Source organism: Hypanus sabinus, chromosome 28 (genome assembly GCF_030144855.1).
Source record: "Hypanus sabinus isolate sHypSab1 chromosome 28, sHypSab1.hap1, whole genome shotgun sequence".
NCBI classification, from domain to species: Eukaryota; Metazoa; Chordata; class Chondrichthyes; order Myliobatiformes; family Dasyatidae; genus Hypanus; species Hypanus sabinus.
Window position 1 is genome coordinate 236,341 of NC_082733.1, and position 20,840 is coordinate 257,180.

Consider the following 20,840-nt stretch of genomic DNA (forward strand, 5'->3'; position numbering starts at 1 on the left):
TTTGGAGAGGGTGCAGATGAGATTCACCAGGATGAGTCATCGGGAACTACAGCACAGGAACAGGTCTTTTTGCCCATCTAGTACATGATACTCTGCCTAATCCCATGGACCTGCACCTGGACCATAGCCCTACATATCCTTCTCATCCATGTACTTAGCCAAGCTTCTCTTAAATGTTACAAACGAACCTACATCCACCATTTCCACTGGCAGCTCATTCCATACTCGTACCACCCTTTGAGTGAGGAGGTCTCGCTTTCATTTCCCCTTGATAATACAAGGTAATGTACAGCTCTATAAAATCCTGGTCAGACTACACTTGGAATATTGTGTTCAGTTCTGATCACTTCAGTATAGGAAGGATGTGGAAGCTTCAGAGAGGGTGCAGAGGAGATTAACCAGGATGGATCAGAGGCCGTGTCTTGTGAGGATAGGTTGAGTGAGGCAGGGCTTTTCTCTTTGGATTGAAGGAGGATGAGAGGTTAATTGAGAGATATTTGAACAAGGTGAAAAACAAGGCATAGGTCGAGTGGACAGCCAGAGACTTTTTCCTGGGATGGAAATAGCTGATACGACAGGGCATAATTTTAAAGAGATGGGTGGAAAATGTAAAGAGGAGTCGAAGATGTGTTTCTCACGGAGAGTAGTGGGTTGGTGGAACACGCTGCCAGATGTGGTGGTAGAGGCAGTTACATTAGGGATATTTAAGAAACTCTTGGATAGGTTTCAATAGGTACATTTTTAGAGAAATGTATACAATATATATCCTGAAATTCCTCCTCTTCTCAAACATGCACGAAAACAGAGGAGTGCCCCAAAGAATGAATGTCAGTTAAGTGTTAGAACCCCAAATCCCTCCCCCAACACCCCCCACCCATACACAGGCAGTAGCAAGGCAACAACCCTTCCCCTGCCCCAGAAGCAAAAAGCACTGGTGCCCCACATTGAGCACTCAAGCGTGCAGCAAAGCATCAATAAGGACACAGACTTGCAGTACCCCAAAGACCACTTTTTCACCCAGTATTCAATGGTGCTCGTTCTCTCTCTCTCTGTCACTCTCTCTCTCTGTCACTCTCTCACTCTGTCACTCTCTCACTCTCTCACACACACGGGAAAAAGAGATGTCCCTGTTTCACAGCAAGAGAGGAAACATAACAAAATAACTCACTGATCTATGGTGTTAAAAGTCTGTTGCATCACTTTTTCTGAGCTCTATGCTGCTGGGCACACAGCCAACAGCAAGCCCGCTGCTTCTGATCTTCCTTGTTCTCCCGCGACGCATCTATCAATGGTAGTGGTACCAGCCTTGAATTTGTCTGCCTCCAGAACCACGAGCATCCAGCACCCTGAAGGCGTGCTCATCTTCCAGGCCACGTCCTTGGCATATCGAGAAGCGACTGGTCATGAGACCCTGAGAGGGGCCCCATTCCTGCAAAGAACCAAAGTCAGAGTGTAACCCCAGGTCAGGGTCTTCAAAAGCACCTTGAAAAGGAAAAAAAGGAGATATTAAAGATAGAAATAAAGCTGTTTCCAAAGATGCAAGCAAAGGAGTCGCCATTTAGCGCCATCATCACTCAAGAGAGGCACATGAATGATAGAAAAATGGGAAAAAAGGGTTCAGTAGTACGAGTAATCATCGCAATTGGTTTCTACTTTGGATGCAGTGGATGACCATGACTTCTGTGCCTCTTCATGCCCTTCGCTTTTCACAAAGTGTTGCAGAACCACCTTCCTGGCTGTTGGATCATAGTGTTGATCTCATCTGCCACCTGTGCTGGAGCTGACTTCACATGCTAGGCCAGGTGCATCCTTATCTCTCCAGGGTATGAGGCTGTCCAGCAACCCTCACCTGGTTTATCCCCCATGTCGAAGCTGTAAACGGGTGTGGTTGCTATCTCATGCAAACGGGTTAGTTTGGAGAGATGAGTGCCTGGTGGGGACCAAAGGTGAGTAAGCTGCCCCGGAATGAACATGACAAGCCTTTTCACCAGAGGTGCTATACTCCCTGCACACCCCATACACATCCAAAATCCAGGTTAATCCTCCCGAACCTCATTTTTTTCCCCAAATGTCATGTGCCCACTTTCTTAATAATTGATTCCAGCATTTTTTTTCTATTATCAATGTCAGGCTAACTGGTTTATATTTTCCATATTTTCTTTCATTTTTAAATAGTGGACTTACATTTGCTATCTTCCAATCTGTGTGATCATTTCTGTGGAATTTTGGAAGACAACTGGTGCATCACGGTCTCCTTATTTACCCCCTTCAGAACCAAAGGGTGTTGGTCATTAAGTCTTATAGGATTATGATGGTTCAATCCAATAATTTTCAAAAATTTTATTAAGCTTCTCATTCACTCTAGTCCTGTTTCTCTCTAGTATTTTTAGGAAGTTGCATCTTTCTGAAAACACACACAAAGCACTTCTCTTCCATTTTCTTATCCAGCAATGCAGTTTCTCTTATTTGTAAGGTACCCACAATTTTAGCTAATCTTTTCCTTTTTAGATATATGTAATAGAAACTCTTGCAACTTATTTTTATTTTTCTTGATAACAGACTCGTATATTTTACTTCCCATTTTCTTTTCAATGTCCTCATCCTACTTGACAGAATTACAAAATTTTCTAATTTCCTCAATCTTGGTGGTGTTGTGGTAACATGTACTTTTTCTTTTGACCTAAAACTTTACTTAATCTCTTAATAACCATGGCTAGCTCACATCAATAGGAGGGGGAGAGAAAGTTGAGGAGAAATGGAGGATAGGCCAAAGAGAGTTGGGAAGCAAGCAGAATGGTAGGGGAGAATAGAACAGGCAAAGAGAAGGGGAAAAGTCCCTCTACTATTCTGTCTTCCTTTACGTGTTCTCTACAAATTAACTTCACATACATTTTCTTATTTCATTGATGCGTAAACTTGATTGTACAGGGAGGATAAAGCACCCATGGCTGACAAGGGAAGTGAAAGACAAAAGCAAAAGAGAGGTCATACAATATAGAAAAAATTAGTGGGAAGCTAGAGGATTGGGAAGTTTAAAAAAAACAAAAGAAGGCAACTAAAAAGCAATAAGTAGGAAAAGGATGAAATATGAAGGTAAGCTAGCCAATAATGTAAAAGAGAACAGCAATTTTTTTCAGATATATAAGGAGTAAAAGAAAGGCAAGAGAGGATGTCGAACAACCAGAAAATGATGCCAGAGATATCCAATAAGGGACAAAGAAATAGGAGACAAACACTAGGTTTTTTGCTCCATTTTTCACTATGGAAGACACCAGCAATATCAGAATCAGACTTTAATCGTCAAGTACCTGTGCACATACAAGGAATTTACTTCCAACAGATGTTGTCTCTCTGCTCATAACAATAATAATGATAAATATAAATGAAAATATAGATTATACATACAAGTAGTGCAATCCAAGTAATAGTTAGCCGACAGTTAACCGGCAGTTAACTGTTCAGCAAAGTGACCGCAGTAGGGAAAAAACTTCTCCAGTGCCTATTAGTCTTAGTCTGGAGGGATCTGAAGCGCCTACCAGACGGAAGCAGTTCAAACAGTCTGTGCGCAGGATGGAAGGAGTTCTTTATGATGTTCCCCGCCCTCTTCTTCAACCTGGAAGAGTACAGGTCCACAATAGAGGGCAGGGAGGCTCCAATGATGCGCTCGGCAGTCCCCACTGTGCGCTGTAGTCTGGTTCTATCCTGCTTGGTGGCGGCTCCAAACCACACAGTGATGGAGGTGCACAGGACAGACTCAATGACTGCAATATAGAACTGCAGCAGCAATTCCTGAGGCAGACCATATTTCCTCAAGAGCCGCAGGAAGTACATCCGCTGCTGGGCCTTCTTCAGGACATGCCAGAACTTTGAGTGTGTCAGAGGGAAGAAGTGAGTGTAGTTGCTATTAATAACGAGAAGGTGCCAGGGAAGCTGAAAGGTCTGAAGTTAGATAAGACACCTGGACCAGATGAACTACACCACAGGATTCTGAAAGAAGTAACTGCAGAGGTTGTGAAGGCATTAGGAGTAATCTTTCAAGAATCACTAGATTCTGGAATAGCTCTGGATGACTGGAAAATTGCAACTGTCACTCCACTCATTAAGGAGCGAGGCAAAAGAAAGGAAATTATAGTTCAGTTAACCTGTGACTACAATGGTTGGGAAGATGCTGAAGTTCATGAATAAGGATGAGGTTTCGGGGTACAGGGACATGATAAAATAGGCTTAGTTCCTTAAGGGGTAATGTTGCCTAACAAATCTGTTGGAATTCTGAGAAAATAACTGGCAGGATAGACAAAAGACTCAGTGGATTTTGTTTGACAAACAAGATAAAATCTGCATATGCTGGAAATCTGAGCAGCACACTCAAAATGTTGGACTGACTTCAGCAAGTCCTGCTGAAGGGTTTCGGCCCGAAATGTTGACTGTACTTTTTTCCATAGATGCTGCCTGGCCTGCTGAGTTCCTCCGGCATTTTCTGTGTGCTGAGTGGATTTTGTTTACTTGGGTTTTCAGAAGGCTTATGACAAGGTGCAATACATAGGCTGCAAATCAAGATAAGGGTCCATGGTATTACAGAAAAGAAATCAGCATGGACAGAAGATTGGATAACTGGCAGGAGGCAAAGAATGGGATTGGGGGTGGGGGCCTTTCCATTTGGGTGCTGATGATTAATGGAGATCTGGAGGCTTCTGTATTGAGACTTTTTATTCACGTTATACAATATGTCAATAATTTGGCTGGTGGAGTTGATGGCTTTGTGGCTAAGTTTATAGACTATGCATAGATAGGTGAAAGGATAGTCAGTGTTGGGGAAGAAGGGAGTCTGGAGAAGGGCTTGGACAGATTAGGAGACTGGGGGCAAAGAAGTGGCAGTGTTGGGAAGTGTATGGTCATGCATTTTGGTAGAAGGAATAAGAGTGTAGACTATTTTCTAAATGGGGAGCAATTTCAGAAATCAGAGGTGCAAAGGGACTTTGGAATTCTTGTGTAGGATTCCCTAAAGACTAACTTGCAGATGGAGTCAGTAGTAAGGAAAGCAATTGCAATGTTAGCATTCATTTCAAGAGCACTCGAACATATTGTAAAAACAAGGATGTAATGCTGAGGCTTTATGAGTCACTTGGAGTATCGTGAGCAGTTTTGTGCTACTTATCTAAGAAAGGCTATACTGGTGTTAGAAAGGGTTTAGAGGAATTTCATGAGAATGATCTCTGGAATTAAAGGTTTAATGTGTGGGGAATGCTTGTTGGCTCTGGGCCTGTACTCGCTAATATTTAGAAGAATGAGGGGAGTCTCATTGAAACCTATCAAACCTAATTTTGAAAGGTCAAGGTGTAATGGACTTTGAGAGGATATTTCCAACAGTGGGTGAGACTAGGACAAGAAGGCACAGCTTCAGAATACAAGGATGTTCCTTTAGAACAGAGATAAGGAGGCATTTCTGTAGCTGGTGAGCAGGAAATATGTGGAATTCATTGTCATAGACAGCTGTCATTGGGTCTACTTAAAGCGGAGGTCAACAAGTTCTTAATTAGTAAGAACATCAAAGGCTATATGGAGAGGGCAGGAGAATGGGATTGAGAGGGATAATAATTCAGCCATGATCGTATGGCAGAGCCGACTTGAGGGGGCAAGTAACTTATTTCTGTTCCTATGTCTTATGATCTTAATTATTTCAATAGTCAAGCCAGATCATAAACCAGTATTTGATCTTTTATATTTGAGTCATTCATCTGAGTTTAATGTGATTACATTACTCATCTCCAAATCATTTAAGGATACTACTGGTGTATTTTTTGTTATATTTATTCAAGGGATGTGGGTTTCACAGGCTGAGGTAGCATTTAATTTCCTGTCCCTAGATGCCCCCTGAAATGATGATGGTGAGCTGCAGTCCTTGAGGTATCAGTATACCCACAGTACTATGACAAAATTTTAACCCGGCAACAGTAAAGGAAGTCTGAATGATGTTTGGCACAGAGAAAATCTTTGGGGTGCTGGTGTTCCCATATATTTACTGCCCTTGTCTTTCTAACTGGTGGAGGTCATAGGTTTAGAGGGTGCTGTCCTAGGAGTTTTGGTGAGCTGCTGCAGTAGGTGGTGCAAACTGCTGCTACTATGTGTAGGTGGAGAACTGAGTGAATGGTTGCAGATGGAGTGTTTATCAAATAGGCTGCTATGTTCTGTATGGTGTCAAATTTATTAAGAACAGTCTTGCTATATTCAATTGTGGACTGCTTCATGATAATGTATTTAATTTGTGTTTTTAGTTTTGATAGGAATGAAGGATTTGATTCTTTTTGTGCAGTTGTTGATTGTAGCCTGCAGCTAGTGATATATGGTTTGTTTTAACAGGTGAACTTCCCTCCATTTCTGTTTGAAGTGCTGCTATATGCTTCTATTGATGAATCAAAAAGCTCAGCTAAGGTTGGAAATGGTGCTGTCATCTTCACCTTGCATAAAAGAGAATCTAGAATGTGGGAACAACTTATAACTACTGAAAGTAAGGAAAGTGTTAACTGTTTTAACTTCATGTAGACTTCAGAGTATGAATACAACAGCTGTGTTGATTATTTGAAATATGATAACTGAATGGTTTTGCTTTGATAGTTAATAAGGAAAAGTTGCAAGAAAAGAGAGAGAGAGCCATTCTTGCTGCTCAAGTGAAGGCACAAGAAGCTGCAAAAGAAAAAACAATTAAAAAGCGAGAAAATGAGAAATACTCATTGGAAAAAATGATGAAGGTGATTATTATTCAACATGTTAAATGTTTTTTTTTTCATTTTGAACATGTACGTTGGTGTACATGGTGTATTGTGGAGTCAGGCAAGGAATTTGTGTAAAGCTACTAATTTGCTTAACATTTGAATAAAATATACAACTTAACTCCAGGCCAACCTGGGATAACAAATGGTCACTGTTTTTATAGAAGTCCATAAAGTCGGTTTTGTTCATAAGTTGGAAAGTACACAAAAATCGTTAACTGTACTAACCATACTTGCACAGAATTGTAATGAATAGCAACAAAAGCTCTGCCAAGAAAGAACAGTTATTAAGAGTGGGGAAAAAGAGAGAAGGTGGAAACTAGTTCTACTGCTTGTAGGGAATGAACGTCAAATTTTTGAACTTAATATTATGTGAGCTTATTCATATATATAGATTCAGGATTTTGGATCATTAGGATCTCTTCTGGAGTAGAGGTGACCTGTACAAGAGGGACAGGTAGAACTTGTACCAGAGGGCCACCAATATCCCAACAGCGAGTATACAAATACAATTGGCAGGGGTGTGGGACTTGAGAGAGTGAAGTCAGTGAAAAGACTGACTATGTACAGCAGCCAAAACATGTAAGCCTCGCAATCAGGATAGCCATGTCATAGTAAAAGGGCAGACAGAACCACTGCTTTAAGTTGCACCTATTTCAATACAGATAGCTTAACAGGTAAGGCAGAGTAATGTGGATTTCCTTTAGGGACTTCAGCAATATTGTGGACATAACAGATAGATGGCTGAGCAACGGGCAGGACTGGCAGCACAATGTTCCAGGATATTGATGTTTTTGGAGTGTAGACGTGACAGAGAAACAGGTAGGAGTGGTGGGGGGAGGGGGTGTTACCTCTTTTGCTAAGGCAGGATATAACTGCATTACTTAAAGAGGATATTGTTGAGGAATCAACTATTGATGCCATTAGCTAGAAGTTAGAAATAAGAAAGTGATGGTCACCATGGAAGGAATATATCATAGACCACCCCCTCCCCAATAGTCTGCAGATAGTTCGAGAAATTGCACATAGTTGTGTGAATAGTAGGGTAGTGCTAAAGGGCCTGGATGGATGGGGCACTCAAGCCAGTTTTCTCACACAATGTATAGAGGAACCTACTCGAAAAGGAGCAATACTGAATTTCTTAGGCGATTCAAGTATCTAAAGTGGTGGTTGGGGAGCATTTTGTGTCTAATGACCATAATTGTATTAGTTTTAAAGACCATAATTGTATTAGTTTTAAAATAGTTATGGTAAAAGGAAGACTAGGCTCAGAGGTGAATATCCTAAACTGGAGCACAGGATCTAGCTGGGGGTGACTGGGTGACAATATAAAGGTAAAAGAACAGTTGGCAAGTGGGAGGCTTTTAACAGGGTCAGTTTAAGAGTCCAATGGCAGTATGTTTCTGCTAGGGATAAGGATAGACATACCAAATTCAGGGCTCTGGTAAGGAGGAAAGAGGAAGTGTACATAACTTTTAGGCAGCTGGATATGAATGAACCCCTTGATGAAGATAAAAAGATATCACGAGCAGTTGGTTGTTTGAAGGTGGTTGAGATAAGCATGAGATTTAAAACGTGAGTTGGGCCTTTCAGAACTTTTTGGTAGACTTGAGATATCACAAACAGTTGCTTGTTTGGAGATGAATGGAGATTTAAAATATGGGCAGAACCTTTCAAAATGTTTTAGCAAGCTTGAGATATTGTGATTCATTAGGTATTTGGCAAAGATCTATGAAAAGAAGTGTAGTTTAAGCAGAGAAGCCATTGTGGAAGTGGCCATGGTGTGAATGGGCTGGTGTTAGTGGAGAGCTTGCAGCTTTGGCTCAAGAGGCAGAGACTAAAGTAAGTTTCTGGTAAGTTAATTTCTTTCCTTCTCTATTAGGCTAATGGTTCCAGGTCAGTGGTATGTTTTTCATGTCAAATGTGGCAGTTCTGGGAGACCTCCAGACTCTCTGATAACTACATCTATGTGAAGTGCATCCATTTGAAGCTCCTTACAGACCATGTTAGGGAATTGTAGCTGCAGCTGGATGACCTTCGGTTCATATGGGAAAATAAGAAAGAGCTACAGGGAGGTAGTCACCCCTAGGTTGCAGGAGGCAGGTAGGTGGGTGACTGTCAGGAGAGGGAAAGGGAATAGGCAGCTAGTGCAGAATAACCCTGTGGCCATTCCCCTCAATAACAAGTATATCACTTTGGATACTGTTGGGGAGGGGGCGAGATATGACCTACCAGGGGAAAATCGCAGTGACTAGGTCTGTGGGACTCTGGCATTAACGAGCTGGTGTACTTAATAAAGTGGCTGCTGACTGTAACTATCATAATGTTTTGAGGAGTACAGTGGTGATAGGAGTGCCGCCAGGAGATTCTGTGGGCGTGAAAGAGACTCTCAGATGGTATATTGCCTACAAGGTGCCAGGTTTAGGGACCTCTCTGACTGGGTCCATAGAATTCTAAAGGGGGGGGGGGGTGAACAGCCATAAGTTGTGGTAAATATTGGTACCAAAGACATAGGTAGGAAATGGGATGAGGTCCTGAAGAGAGATAGGAAGCTGGAAAATAGGACCTCAAGGATAGTAACTGCTGGATTGCTGCATGTGCCACACATCAGTGAGGATAAGAATAGGATGATTTGGTAGATGAATGTGTGGCTGAAGAATTAGTGCAGGGGTCAGGATTTCAGATTTGTGGGTCATTGGGACCATTACTGGAGAAAGTAGGACTAGTAAAAAAGGACGGGTTACACTTGAGGGGACCAAAATCTTTGCAGGCAGATATGTTAGAGCTGTTAGGGTGGTTTTAAACTAGTTTGGCAGTGGGAGAGGAACCACACTGATGGGTCAGAGGATAGGGCAATTGGTGTACAGGTAGATGCAGCGTGTGGCGAGATTGTAAGGAAGGGTAGGCAGAAGTCAATAAAGCTAATTTGCAGTCAGTCTGATGGGTTGAAATGTGTCTATTTTTATCAAGTCAAGTCATCTTTTATCAAATCACTTTTTATGTCATTTTGACCATAACTGCTGGTACAGTACACAGTAAAAATGAGACTTTTTTTCAGGACCATGGTGTTACATGACACAGTACAAGAACTAGACTGAACTACATAAAAAAAAAACCACAGGAAAAAAAACTACACTAGACTACAGACCTACCCAGGACTGCATAAAGTGCACAAAACAGTGCAGGCATTACAATAAATAAAACACAAAAAAAATAGGGCAGTAAGGTATCAGTCCAGGCTCTGGGTATTGAGGAGTCTGATAGAAACTGTTAAATTGTCTGGTCATGAGAGCTCGAATGCTTCTGTGCCTTTTCCCAGACGGCAGGAGGGAGAAGAGTTTGTATGAGGGGTGCATGGGATCCTTCATAATGCTGTTTGCTTTGCAGATGCAGCGTGTAGTGTAAATGTCTGTAATGGTGGGAAGAGAGACCCTGATGATCTTCTCAGCTGACCTCACTATCCGCTGCAGGGTCTCGCGATCCAAGATGGTGCAATTTCCGAACCAGGCAGTGATGCAGTTGCTCAGGATGCTCTCAATACAACCCCTGTAGAATATGATGAGGATCGGGGGTGGGAGATGGACTTTCCTCAGCCTTTGCAGAAAGTAGAGACGCTGCTGGGCTTTCTTTGCTATGGAGCTGGTGTTGAGGGACCAGGTGAGATTCTCTGCCAGGTGAACACCAAGAAATTTGGTGCTCTTAACAATCTCAACAGAGGAGCGGTCAATGTTCAGTGGAGAGTGGTCACTCTGTGTCCTCCTGAAGTCAACAACCATCTCTTATGTTTTGTTCATATTCAGAGACAGGTTGTTGGCTCTGCAGCAGCCCTTTAGCCGCTGCACCTCCTCTCTGTAAGCTGACTCGTCGTTCTTGATGTTGAGACCCAGCACAGTCGTGTCATCAGCAAACTTGATGATGTGGTTCGAGCTGTGTGTTGCAGCACAGTCGTGGGTCAGCAGAATGAACAGCAGTGGACTGAGCACACAGCCCTGCTCAGTGTGATGGTGTTGGAGATGCTGCTCCCGATCCAGATGAGGAAGTCTAGGATCCAGTTGCAGAGGGAGGTGTTCAGGTCCAGTAGGCGCAGTTTTCCAATCAGTTTCTGAGGGATGATTGTGTTGAATGCTGAACTGAAGTCTATGAACAACATTCGAACGTACGTGTCCTTTTTATCCAGGTGGGTTAGGACCAGGTGGAGGTTGATGGCAATGGCGTCATCTGTTGAGCGGTTGGGACGGTACGCAAGCTGCAGGGGGTCCAGTGAGGGGGGCAGCAGGATCTTGATATGCCTCATGACGAGCCTCTTGAAACACTTCATGATGATGGGTGTGAGTGCAACAGGATAGTAGTCATTTAGGCAGGACACTGAAGACTTCTTCAGCACGGGGATGATGGTGGCGGCCTTGAAGCACGTTGGAATGGTGGCGCTGCTCAGAGAGATGTTGAAGATGTCAGTGAGAACATCTGCTAGCTGGTCTACACATCCTCTGAGCACTCTACCAGGGATGTTTTCTGGTCCAGAAGCCTTCCGTGGGTTGACCCTGCACAGGGTTCTTCTCACATCAGCCACGGTGAGACACAGCACCTGGTCATTTGTAGGAAGGTGGACTTCCTCGCTGCCACATTACTTTCCGCCTCAAACCAGACGTAGAAGTTATTCAGTGCATCTGGGAGGGGGGCATCACCTGCACAGTCAGGTGATGTTGTCTTGTGATTGGTGATGTCCTGGATGCCCTTCCACATGCGCTGCGTGTCACCGCTGTCCTAGAAGTGACTGTGGATTAGCTGGGCACGTGCACACTTTGCCCCTCTGATGGCTCGGGACAGTTTGGCCCTTGCTGTTGTTAAAGCTGCCTTGTCACCTGATCTGAAGGCGGAGTCGCAGGACCTCAGTAGTGCACATACCTCTGTGGTCATTCATGGCTTCTGGTTAGTGTGTATAGTGATGGTTTTGGACAGAGTAACATCATCAATGCATTTGCTGATGTAGTTGGTCACTGATGCTGTGTACTTCTCTAAGTTGGTAGAGTCGCCATCGGTTGCAGCCTCCCTGAACATGTGCCAGTCAGTGTGCTCACAGCAGTCTTGAAGAGCAGAGATGGCTCCTGCTGGCCAGGTTTTCACCTGCTTCTGAACTGGTCTGGAGCACCTGACGAGCGGTCTGTATGCTGGGATTAACATAACAGAGATGTGGTCCGAATAACTGAGGTGGGGGCAGGGCTCTGCCAAGTACGCATCGGGGATGTTTGTGTAAACCAGCTCCAATGCGTTCTCCCCGCTCGTTGTAAAGTCCACATACTGATGGAATTTGGGGAGCACTAACTTAAGGTTCGCATGGTTAAAATCACCGGCGACAATAAACAGTCCATCAGGGTGTGCGTTCTGCAGTTCGCTAATAGCTCCATACAGATCACCAAGCATCTCCTTAGCATTAGTGCTGGGGGGAACATACACACCGAATATAAGGACAGAAGTGAATTCCTGTGGCAGATAAAATGGTCTGCATCTAACAGCCACAAACTCCACTAGCGATGAGCAGTATCTTGAAACCGGCACAGAATTTCCGTGTTGATGTAAACACACAAGCCACCACCGTGAGTTTTACTGGAGAGAGCTGCATCCCTGTCTTGCTCGAAACAAGACGAGCCCGTCCAGCTGAACAGCAGCATCCGAAATTCCATCAGTGAGGCACGTTTCTATAAAAACATATGCACAACAGGCTCTGTACTCCTGCCGAGTATTTCGTTGGAGTCAGATGTACTCCATTTTATTGTCCAGGGAACGTACATTCAAGAGCAGAATGGACGGGAGAGCTGGCCTCAGAAACATCAGGAACAAGGATGATGAACTTATTGCATGGAACTATAATGTTGCAGTCATTACGGAGACTTGACTGCAATCAGGGCAGGAATGGCTGCTGGATATTCCGGGGTTTAAATGTTTCAAAAAGAACAGGGATGGGGAGTGGTACTGCTAAACACAGCTGCAGAAGGGGAGGACATTGTGGAGGGACTGGCTACTGATTTTCAGAAGCCATTTGATAAGGTCCCACATAGGAGATTGGTGGGTAAAATCAAAGCTCAGTGCATCGGGGGGGGGGGGGGGAAGATATTGACATGGATAGAAAACTGGTTGGCAGACAGAAAGCAAAGGGTAGCGGTGAATGGGTATTTCTCGGAATGGCAGGTGGTGACTAGTGGGGTGCCACAGGGCTCGGTATTGGGACCACAGCTGTTTACAATTTATGTCAACGATTTAGATGAAGGCATTGAGAATAACATCAGCAAATTTGCTGATGATACTAAGCTGGGTGGCAGTGTGACATGTGATGAGGATGTTAGGAGAATTCAGCATGACTTGGATAGGCTGGGTGAGTGGGCAGATACTTGGCAGATGACGTTTAATGTGAATAAGTGTGAAGTTATCCACTTTGGGAGTAAGAACAGGAAGACAGATATTATCTGAATGGTGTAGAGTTAGGTAAAGGAGAAATACAAAGAGATCTCGGAGTCCTTGTTCATCAGTCACTGAAGGTGAATGAGCAAGTGCAGCAGGCAGTGAAGAAGGCTAATGGAATGTTGGCCTTTATTACAAAGGGAATTGAGTACAAGAGCAAGGAAATCCTCTTGCATTTGTACAGAGCTCTGGTGAGACCACACCTGGTGTATTGTGTACAGTTTTGGTCTCCAGGGTTAAGGAAGGACATCCTGGCTATAGAGGAGGTGCAGCGTTGATTCCCGAGGTTAATTCCTGGGATGTCTGGACTGTCTTACGCAGAGAGGTTAGAGAGACTGGGCTTGTACACGCTGGAATTAAGGAGATTGAGAGGGGATCTGATTGCAACATATAAGATTATTAAGGGATTGGACAAGATAGAGGCAGGACATATGTTCCAGATGTTGGGAGAGTCCAGTACCAGAGGGCATGGTTTGAGAATAAGGAGTAGGTAATTTAGGACAGAGTTAAGGAAAAACTTCTTCTCCCAGAGAGTTGTGGGGGTGTGGAATGCACTGCCTCAGAAGGCAGTGGAGGCCAATTCTCTGGATGCTTTCAAGAAGGAGCTAGATAGGTATCTTATGGATAGGGGAATCAAGAGACAAGGCAGCAACCGGGTATTGATAGTAGATGATCAGCCATGATCTCAGAATGGCGGTGCAGGCTCGAAGGGCCGAATGGTCTACTTCTGCACCTATTGTCTATTGAGTCAGTGTGGATGGTAATCACTCTATTAGGAGTATTCTATAGCTCCTCCAATAGCATTGGAGACACTGAGGAATAGATCAGGAGGCAGATTTTGGAAGGGTGCATAAATAACAGGGTTGCTGTCATGGGTGACTACAGCTTCTCTAATATTGATTGGCACATCCTTCAATATTCCTCTAATATTGATTAGCCGGAGGGGAGCTGAAGAATGGTCTTAGGAGAGCTAGAACAGGCATAAAAAGATCTTTCTGAGTTGGATTAAGGAAAATCCCAAGGCATTGCACATGTATGTGAAGAATAGGAGGATGAGTGTTGTGAGGGTGATCAGGGAGAGGAGTGATGTGTGTACCAGGAGTTGGAGGACCTAGTGGAGGTCCTTCATAACTACTTTGCTTCAGTATTCACCGGTGAGAGGGAACTTGGTGTTTGTGAGGACAGCATAAAGCAGGTTGATATGCTGGAATATGTTGACTTCAAGAAAGAGGAAGTGCAGGATCTTTTTCAAAACAGTTTCAAAACACCTGTACATCTGTTCATTAATGCAGATATCTATTCAGCCAATTATGTGGCAGCAACTCAGTGTTTAAAAGTATGCAGATATGGTTAAGAGTTCAGTTGTTGTTCAGACCAAACATCAGAATGGGAAAGAAGTGTGATCTAAGTGATTTAGACCGTGGAATGATTGTTGGTGCCAAACAGTGGTTTAAGTATCTCAGAAACTGCTGATCTCTTGGGATTTTTGCACACAACAATTCATAGAGAATAGTGCAAAAACAAAAAAAAATCTAGTGAGTGACAGTTCTGTGAATGAAAATCCCTCGGAATGAGAGAGGTCATAGAATGGTTAGACTGGTTTTCAAGCTGTCAGGAAGGTGACAGTAACTCAAATAACCAGGCATTACAACAGTAAGTGCAGAAGGGCATCTCTGGATGCACCTCATGTCAAACCTTGAAATAGTTGGGTCACAGCAGCAGAAAACCATTATAGGAGGTACCTGATAAAGGGGCTGGTCTGGATATACCCAGGTTACTACGGGAAGTGAGAGAAGAGATTACTGCGCCCTTGGCGATAATTTTTGCCTCTTCACTGGCCACTGGAGTAATACCAGATCATTGGAGGGTGGAAAATGTTATTCCTTTGAACATACATAAAAAATAGGAGCAGAAGTAGGCAATCTGGTCTGTCAGTCCTGCTCTTTCATTCAATAAGATCATGGCTGATCTGGTCATGGATTTATCTGCACCTACCTGTAACCTTTAATTCCCCTGGTATGCAAAAAAGTTCAAGAAATGAAGTAGGGAAGTAGTTTTTTGAGGATGTAACTAAGGGGATAAAAGAAGATAGGGCAGTAGATATTGTCTAAATGGACTATAGTAAAGCCTTTGATAAGATATCACACATCAGACTGATCTTGAAGGTTAGGTTTCATGGGATTTAAGGGGATCCAACAAGGTGGGGATGCTGGATGCTGCCCACTCTGGATCTTTATATGTTGCAGCATTAGAGAATGAAGGATGAACAAACTGAAATTTATAAAATCATGAAGGTTCTTCACAGCAGTGGGTTCCTGTTCTCAGAGTTTGACAAGAGGCCATTCCCAATATCTCCAGGAGCGGCCTGGAAGATATGTGCCTTCAGGGTGGGCACTGTAGACGCTCACCAACTGAAACAGCGCATCGAGACAGCGGGTCCAGCTGCTGGAGGCCTCTTCACAAGTGATCACTCTTTCTCTTTCTCTTTCAATGGTGAGAGAGAGTTTGCTGCCAATTCTTGAATCGGGGAACTTGAAATAAAAGTGATGCTGCAGACTGTAACATCGAAACAGTGAGCTGTTGGTCTCCTCTTTGTGACAGGAGTGATTTCTCTATCTCCCTTGTTAGTGAGAGAGAGTGTGGCATGTCAAAATCTTGGGCGAACAGTAGCTTTTGATGGATTCTAGATCATCGTCTCCTTGGGAGCTTTGCTATTGCTTACGTAGTGGATGATGGGGAGGCTTATGTTTTTTGCTGGAATAAGTGGGGGAGGAGGAAGGGTTGATGCTTTACTGCTGCTTGTGCATGGGAGGGGCAAGGAGGCTTTGGGGTTCTAACATTTTTCTTGTTGTTCATTCTTTGGGGTTTTTCTTCTGTTTTGTGGATGTCTGCAGAGAGTAAGAATTTCAGGTTGTTTATTGTATACGTTCTCTGATATGGAGTCATCGAAACAGTGAAATCATTGGAGGCAAACACGAGGAAATCTGCAGACGCTTGAAATTCAAGCAACACACACAAAGTGCTGGTGGAACACAGCAGGCCAGGCAGCATCTATGGGGAGAAGCACTGTTGATGTTTCGGGCCGAGAACCTTCGTCAGTTAGTCCTGACGAAGGGTCTCGGCCCGAAACGTCGACAGTGCTTCTCCTTATAGATGCTGCCTGGCCAAACCATTGAAGGGTATGGATAGTCTTTTCCTCAGGGTAGGGGAGTCCGGAACTAGAGGGCACAGATACAAGGTAAGTTGGATGTATTGCTCATGTGGTTCATTTGATTAAAAAGGGTTCTAAGAGTAAACCTAGCAATTATAGGCCTTTCAGTTTGACGTCAGCGGTGGGTAAATTAATGGAAAGTATTCTTAGAGATGGTATATGTAATTATCTGGATAGACGGGTCTGATGAGGAACAGTCAGCATGGATTTGTACGTGGAAGGTCATGTTTGACAAATCTTATTGAATTTTTTGAAGAGATTACGAGAAAAGTTGACAAGGGTAAAGCAGTGGATGCTGTCTATATGGACTTCAGTAAGCCCTTTGACAAGGTTCCGCATGGAAGGTTAGTTAGGAAAGTTCAATCGTTAGGTATTAATATTGAAGTAGTAAAATGGATTCAACAGTGGCTAGATGGGAGATGCCAGAGAGTAGTGGTGGATAACTGTTTGTCAGGTTGGAGGCCGGTGACTAGTGGTGTGCCTCAGGGATCTGTTTTGGGTCCAATATTGTTTGTCATATACATTAATGATCTGGATGATGGGGTGGTAAATTGAATTAGTAAGTATGCAGATGATACTATGGTAGGTGTCGTTGTGGATAATGAAATAGGTTTTCAAAGCTTGCAGAGAGATTTAGGCCAGTTAGAAGAGTGGGCTGAAAGATGGCAGATGGAGTTTAATGCTGATAAGTGTGAGGTGCTACATTTTGGTAGGAATAATCCAAATAGGACATACATGATAAATGGTAGGACATTGAAGAATGCAGTAGAACAGAATGATCTAGGAATAATGGTGCATAGTTCCCTGAAGGTGGAATCTCATGTGGATAGGGTAGTGAAGAAAGCTTTTGGTATGCTGGCCTTTATAAATCAGAGCATTGAGTATAGGAGTTGGGATGTAGTGTTAACATTGTACAAGGCATTGGTAAGACCGAATTTGGAGTATTGTGTACAGTTCTGGTCACCGAATTATAGGAAAGATGTCAACAAAATAGAGAGAGTACAGAGAAGATTTACTAGAATGTTACCTGGGTTTCAGCACCTAAGTTTCAGGGAAAGATTGAACAAGTTAGGTCTTTATTCTTTGGAGCGTAGAAGGTTGAGGGGGGACTTGATAGAGGTATTTAAAATAATGAGGGGGATAGATTGAGTTGACGTGGATAAGCTTTTTCCATTGAGAGAAGGGGAGATTCAAATAAGAGGACATGATTTGAGAGTTAGGGGGCTAAAGTTTAAGGGTAACACGAGGGGGAATTTCTTTACTCAGCGAGCGGTAGCTGTGTGGAAGGAGCTTCCTGTAGGAAGTGGTAGAGGCAGGTTCGGTATTGTCATGTAAAGTAAAATTGGATAGGTATAGGAATAGGAAAGGAATGGAGGATTATGGGCTGAGTGTGGGCCAGTGGGACGAGGTGAGTGTAAGCGTCGGCATCGACTAGAAGGGCTGAGATGGCCTGTTTCCGTGCTGTAATTGTTATGTGGTTATATGGAAGAGATTTAAAAGAGACTTGAGAGGTAACTTCTTTACACAGAGGAGACAGAGGGGAATGAGTTGCCAAAGAAAATGGTCAAGGCAGTTACAATTGTAACATTTGAGGCATTCAGATATGTACGTGGAGGGAAGGCTTTGGTGGGTTTTGGACCAAATGAAGCCAACTGGAACTAGCAAGGTAGAATAGACCAGTTGGGCTGAAGGGCATGTTTCCATGCTGTATTACTCTATGACTCTAAGTAAAGCATTCTTAATCCTGAGACACTATAAAACAGGAACAGTGAGGTTCTAAAAAAGTATTCAAGATGGTCAACTGCAAAGAAGAACTGAAATACCCATATGTTCTCATTTAAGAAACCTTCTGAGATGTCTTCTCTCAATACTAAATTAATATATTCCTTGATTAACAGAACAATATCAGCTCCTCATATGTATCTCCCTTTGTTTCCCCTCAAAATTCTATTCCTTGTGATACTGAGTTGCCAGTCCTGTCCATCTTTTAACTGTGTCTCCTTTACCTGCACGCCACAGATGTTAAACACTCTTTTAGTGCAAGATGCTTCTAAACTTCATTTTAAGTTTTCAGATGAAACTGAATTAAATTTCAAATGTGTATTTAAGTAGAAGGGATAATAGAATACAGTAAGCATAGTCTATATGAAAGTACGGTAAAATGATGCACATGTGCTAAATGGTACAGGTGGAGGAAGATAATAGAAAACAGATTGAAGAATTGAAAAAGCAAGAACAAATAAAAGCTACTGAAGAGCTAGAAAAGTGGAAGCTTCAGAAACTTGAAGAGGAGGAACTAAAGAGAAAGGAGGAACTAAAGATCGCAAGGCAAAAAATTGAAGCAGAAAAAAAGTGGAAGAAAGGTGAAAATATAATACGAAATTCTGCCTCAGAAGTGCCATACAAGCACTCTCTCAAAAAAGGTAAATCTATTTCACATCAGTGATTAATACAGTAGTAATCTTAAGTTTGAATATGGAAACTGTTCCATCCACAGAAAATCAGCAAAAATTCATTTGAAATGGTTTTCCCACAGAATTCCTGATCAAAGATGGTCCCTGTGAAGAGGAAAGTAACCCAATCCACATTTAGTTTTCCCAGTTAAGAAAATACTTTGTTACAAGCAGTGAATGCATTTATTACATTGCAAGAAATGCAAATATAACGTTACTTCAATTGAACAGTATTTAGGGCCCTACATGTTGTAAAAGGAAGATGTAATAGAGCTAATATTTCATTTCTTGTGATTACACAAGAAAGTACCATAGAAAGGCAAAGAAAGAGTAAACTAGAGCTCCTGGAGGAAATTATTTATTTGAAATATTGAAAAGCAAGGGGAAAGGAACATGTTGTTCAAAGGAGGTTCACAAAAATGATCTTAGGATTAAACAGCTTGTCATATGAAGAGCATTTAATGGCTCTGGGCCTGGAATTCAGAAGACTGAGAGGTTACCTAACTGAAACCTATCAAAGGGTGAAAGGCCTTGGTGGAGTGGTGTGGAGAGGATGCTTCCTATGGTGGGAGTGTCTAAGACCAGAGGACACAGCCTCAGAATAGAGGGACGTCCTTTTAGAACAGAGATGAGGAAATTTTTCTGACAGAGCGGTGAGTCTGTGGAGGCCAAGTCTTTATGTAAACTTAAGGCAGTGGTTGATAGATTCTTGATTGGTCAGCGCATGAAGAGATGCGGGGAGAAGGCAGGAGATTGGGGTTGAGGAGAAAAATGGATCAGCCATGATGAAATGGTGGAGCAGACTCGATGACCGAAATGGCCTATTTCTGCTCCTATATCTTATATTGGGGGAGGCATAAATTCTGCAGTTTGAATGTAGAAGCTTCTTGAAGGTGAAGGGAAATCTAATTATGGTACTGGATCAGGTGAAAATTACCCAGGTAGAGTTAGCAGAAATATGGGAAAAGGAGCAGACGCGGTTGAAATCCATCCAGCAGAGGAGACAAAACTATTATTAAAATTGATAGAAAATGCTTTGGAAGTACTGTCAAGTAAGGTGGTATTATAACAGACAGTATAGTAGGATGCATTAATGGCCAAGGAATGGTGTTCAAGTATCTCTGAGATCCAGAGACTGCAGAGAAAAGGCAAAAAAACTTGTTGATTGTGGAAATCTGAAATAAACAGAAAATATAGGAAATATCCAGAAGGATATGAAGAAAGTGTTTTAGGTCAATGACCTTTCATCAGAATATCTCACTGTATACCAATAGCCAGCATATCTCTTAAAATGGAGATGGAGAAGCTGAGGAGGGAAAGGGAAGTGATAGAGATGGATTATATGAAACTAGGAGCAGAATGAAACGGCAGCAAAGTGATGTAACGTTTTAGTTCAGTGCAGGTACCAACATACTATCAATGTTCTCAGTAAGAAGTTGGGGATGCAACCTGAAACAAAAGAATTTAGCACATAAAATATGTTCAGTTCTGATGTCTTGTCAGGAATATTGGGGGAGAAGTTTGAATGGTGGATAAAGTAGAGAGAGCAGCAGCCCTTGTATATAGAGAGAATACAAGCTTAATTTATTATCAGTCAGATTGGTAGCCAACCCTAATAAATAATTTACATTTTGACTTTGATATGGACACTAGACATTGATGGTATAAATGAGCCATTTGGGAGCAGGGGTCTCAATTTTGTAGAGAACTAGAACTCTTCCACAATGGCCATCTTAAGTTTCCTGTTGCAAATCATTTTATCTTCCTTCCCATTCCCACTCTTGCCTGTCTTTCCTCTGCCTTCACCATTGGAATAACAACATCTCATATCCTCCTTTTGGAATTTACAATTTTGTACAGGTGTCCCTTGTTTTTCAAACGTTCGCTTTACGACACCTTGCTGTTACAAAAGACCTACATTAGTTACCTGTTTTCGCTAACAGAAGGTGTTTT

General features: G+C 42.7%; 1 protein-coding gene across 3 annotated transcripts in view; it reads left to right on the forward strand.

Moving 5' to 3' along the window:
* Window positions 1-20,840, forward strand: part of dnaaf4 (dynein axonemal assembly factor 4) — a 212,235-nt gene that overhangs the window by 174,177 nt on the left and 17,218 nt on the right. For all 3 annotated transcript variants that reach the window (XM_059952497.1, XM_059952495.1, XM_059952496.1), the window contains exons 2-4: window positions 6,358-6,505; window positions 6,613-6,746; window positions 18,623-18,857. In XM_059952497.1, coding sequence (XP_059808480.1) covers window positions 6,478-6,505; window positions 6,613-6,746; window positions 18,623-18,857 — 397 coding nt within the window. In that variant the 5' untranslated portion in view covers window positions 6,358-6,477. The remainder of the gene's footprint in view (window positions 1-6,357; window positions 6,506-6,612; window positions 6,747-18,622; window positions 18,858-20,840) is intronic.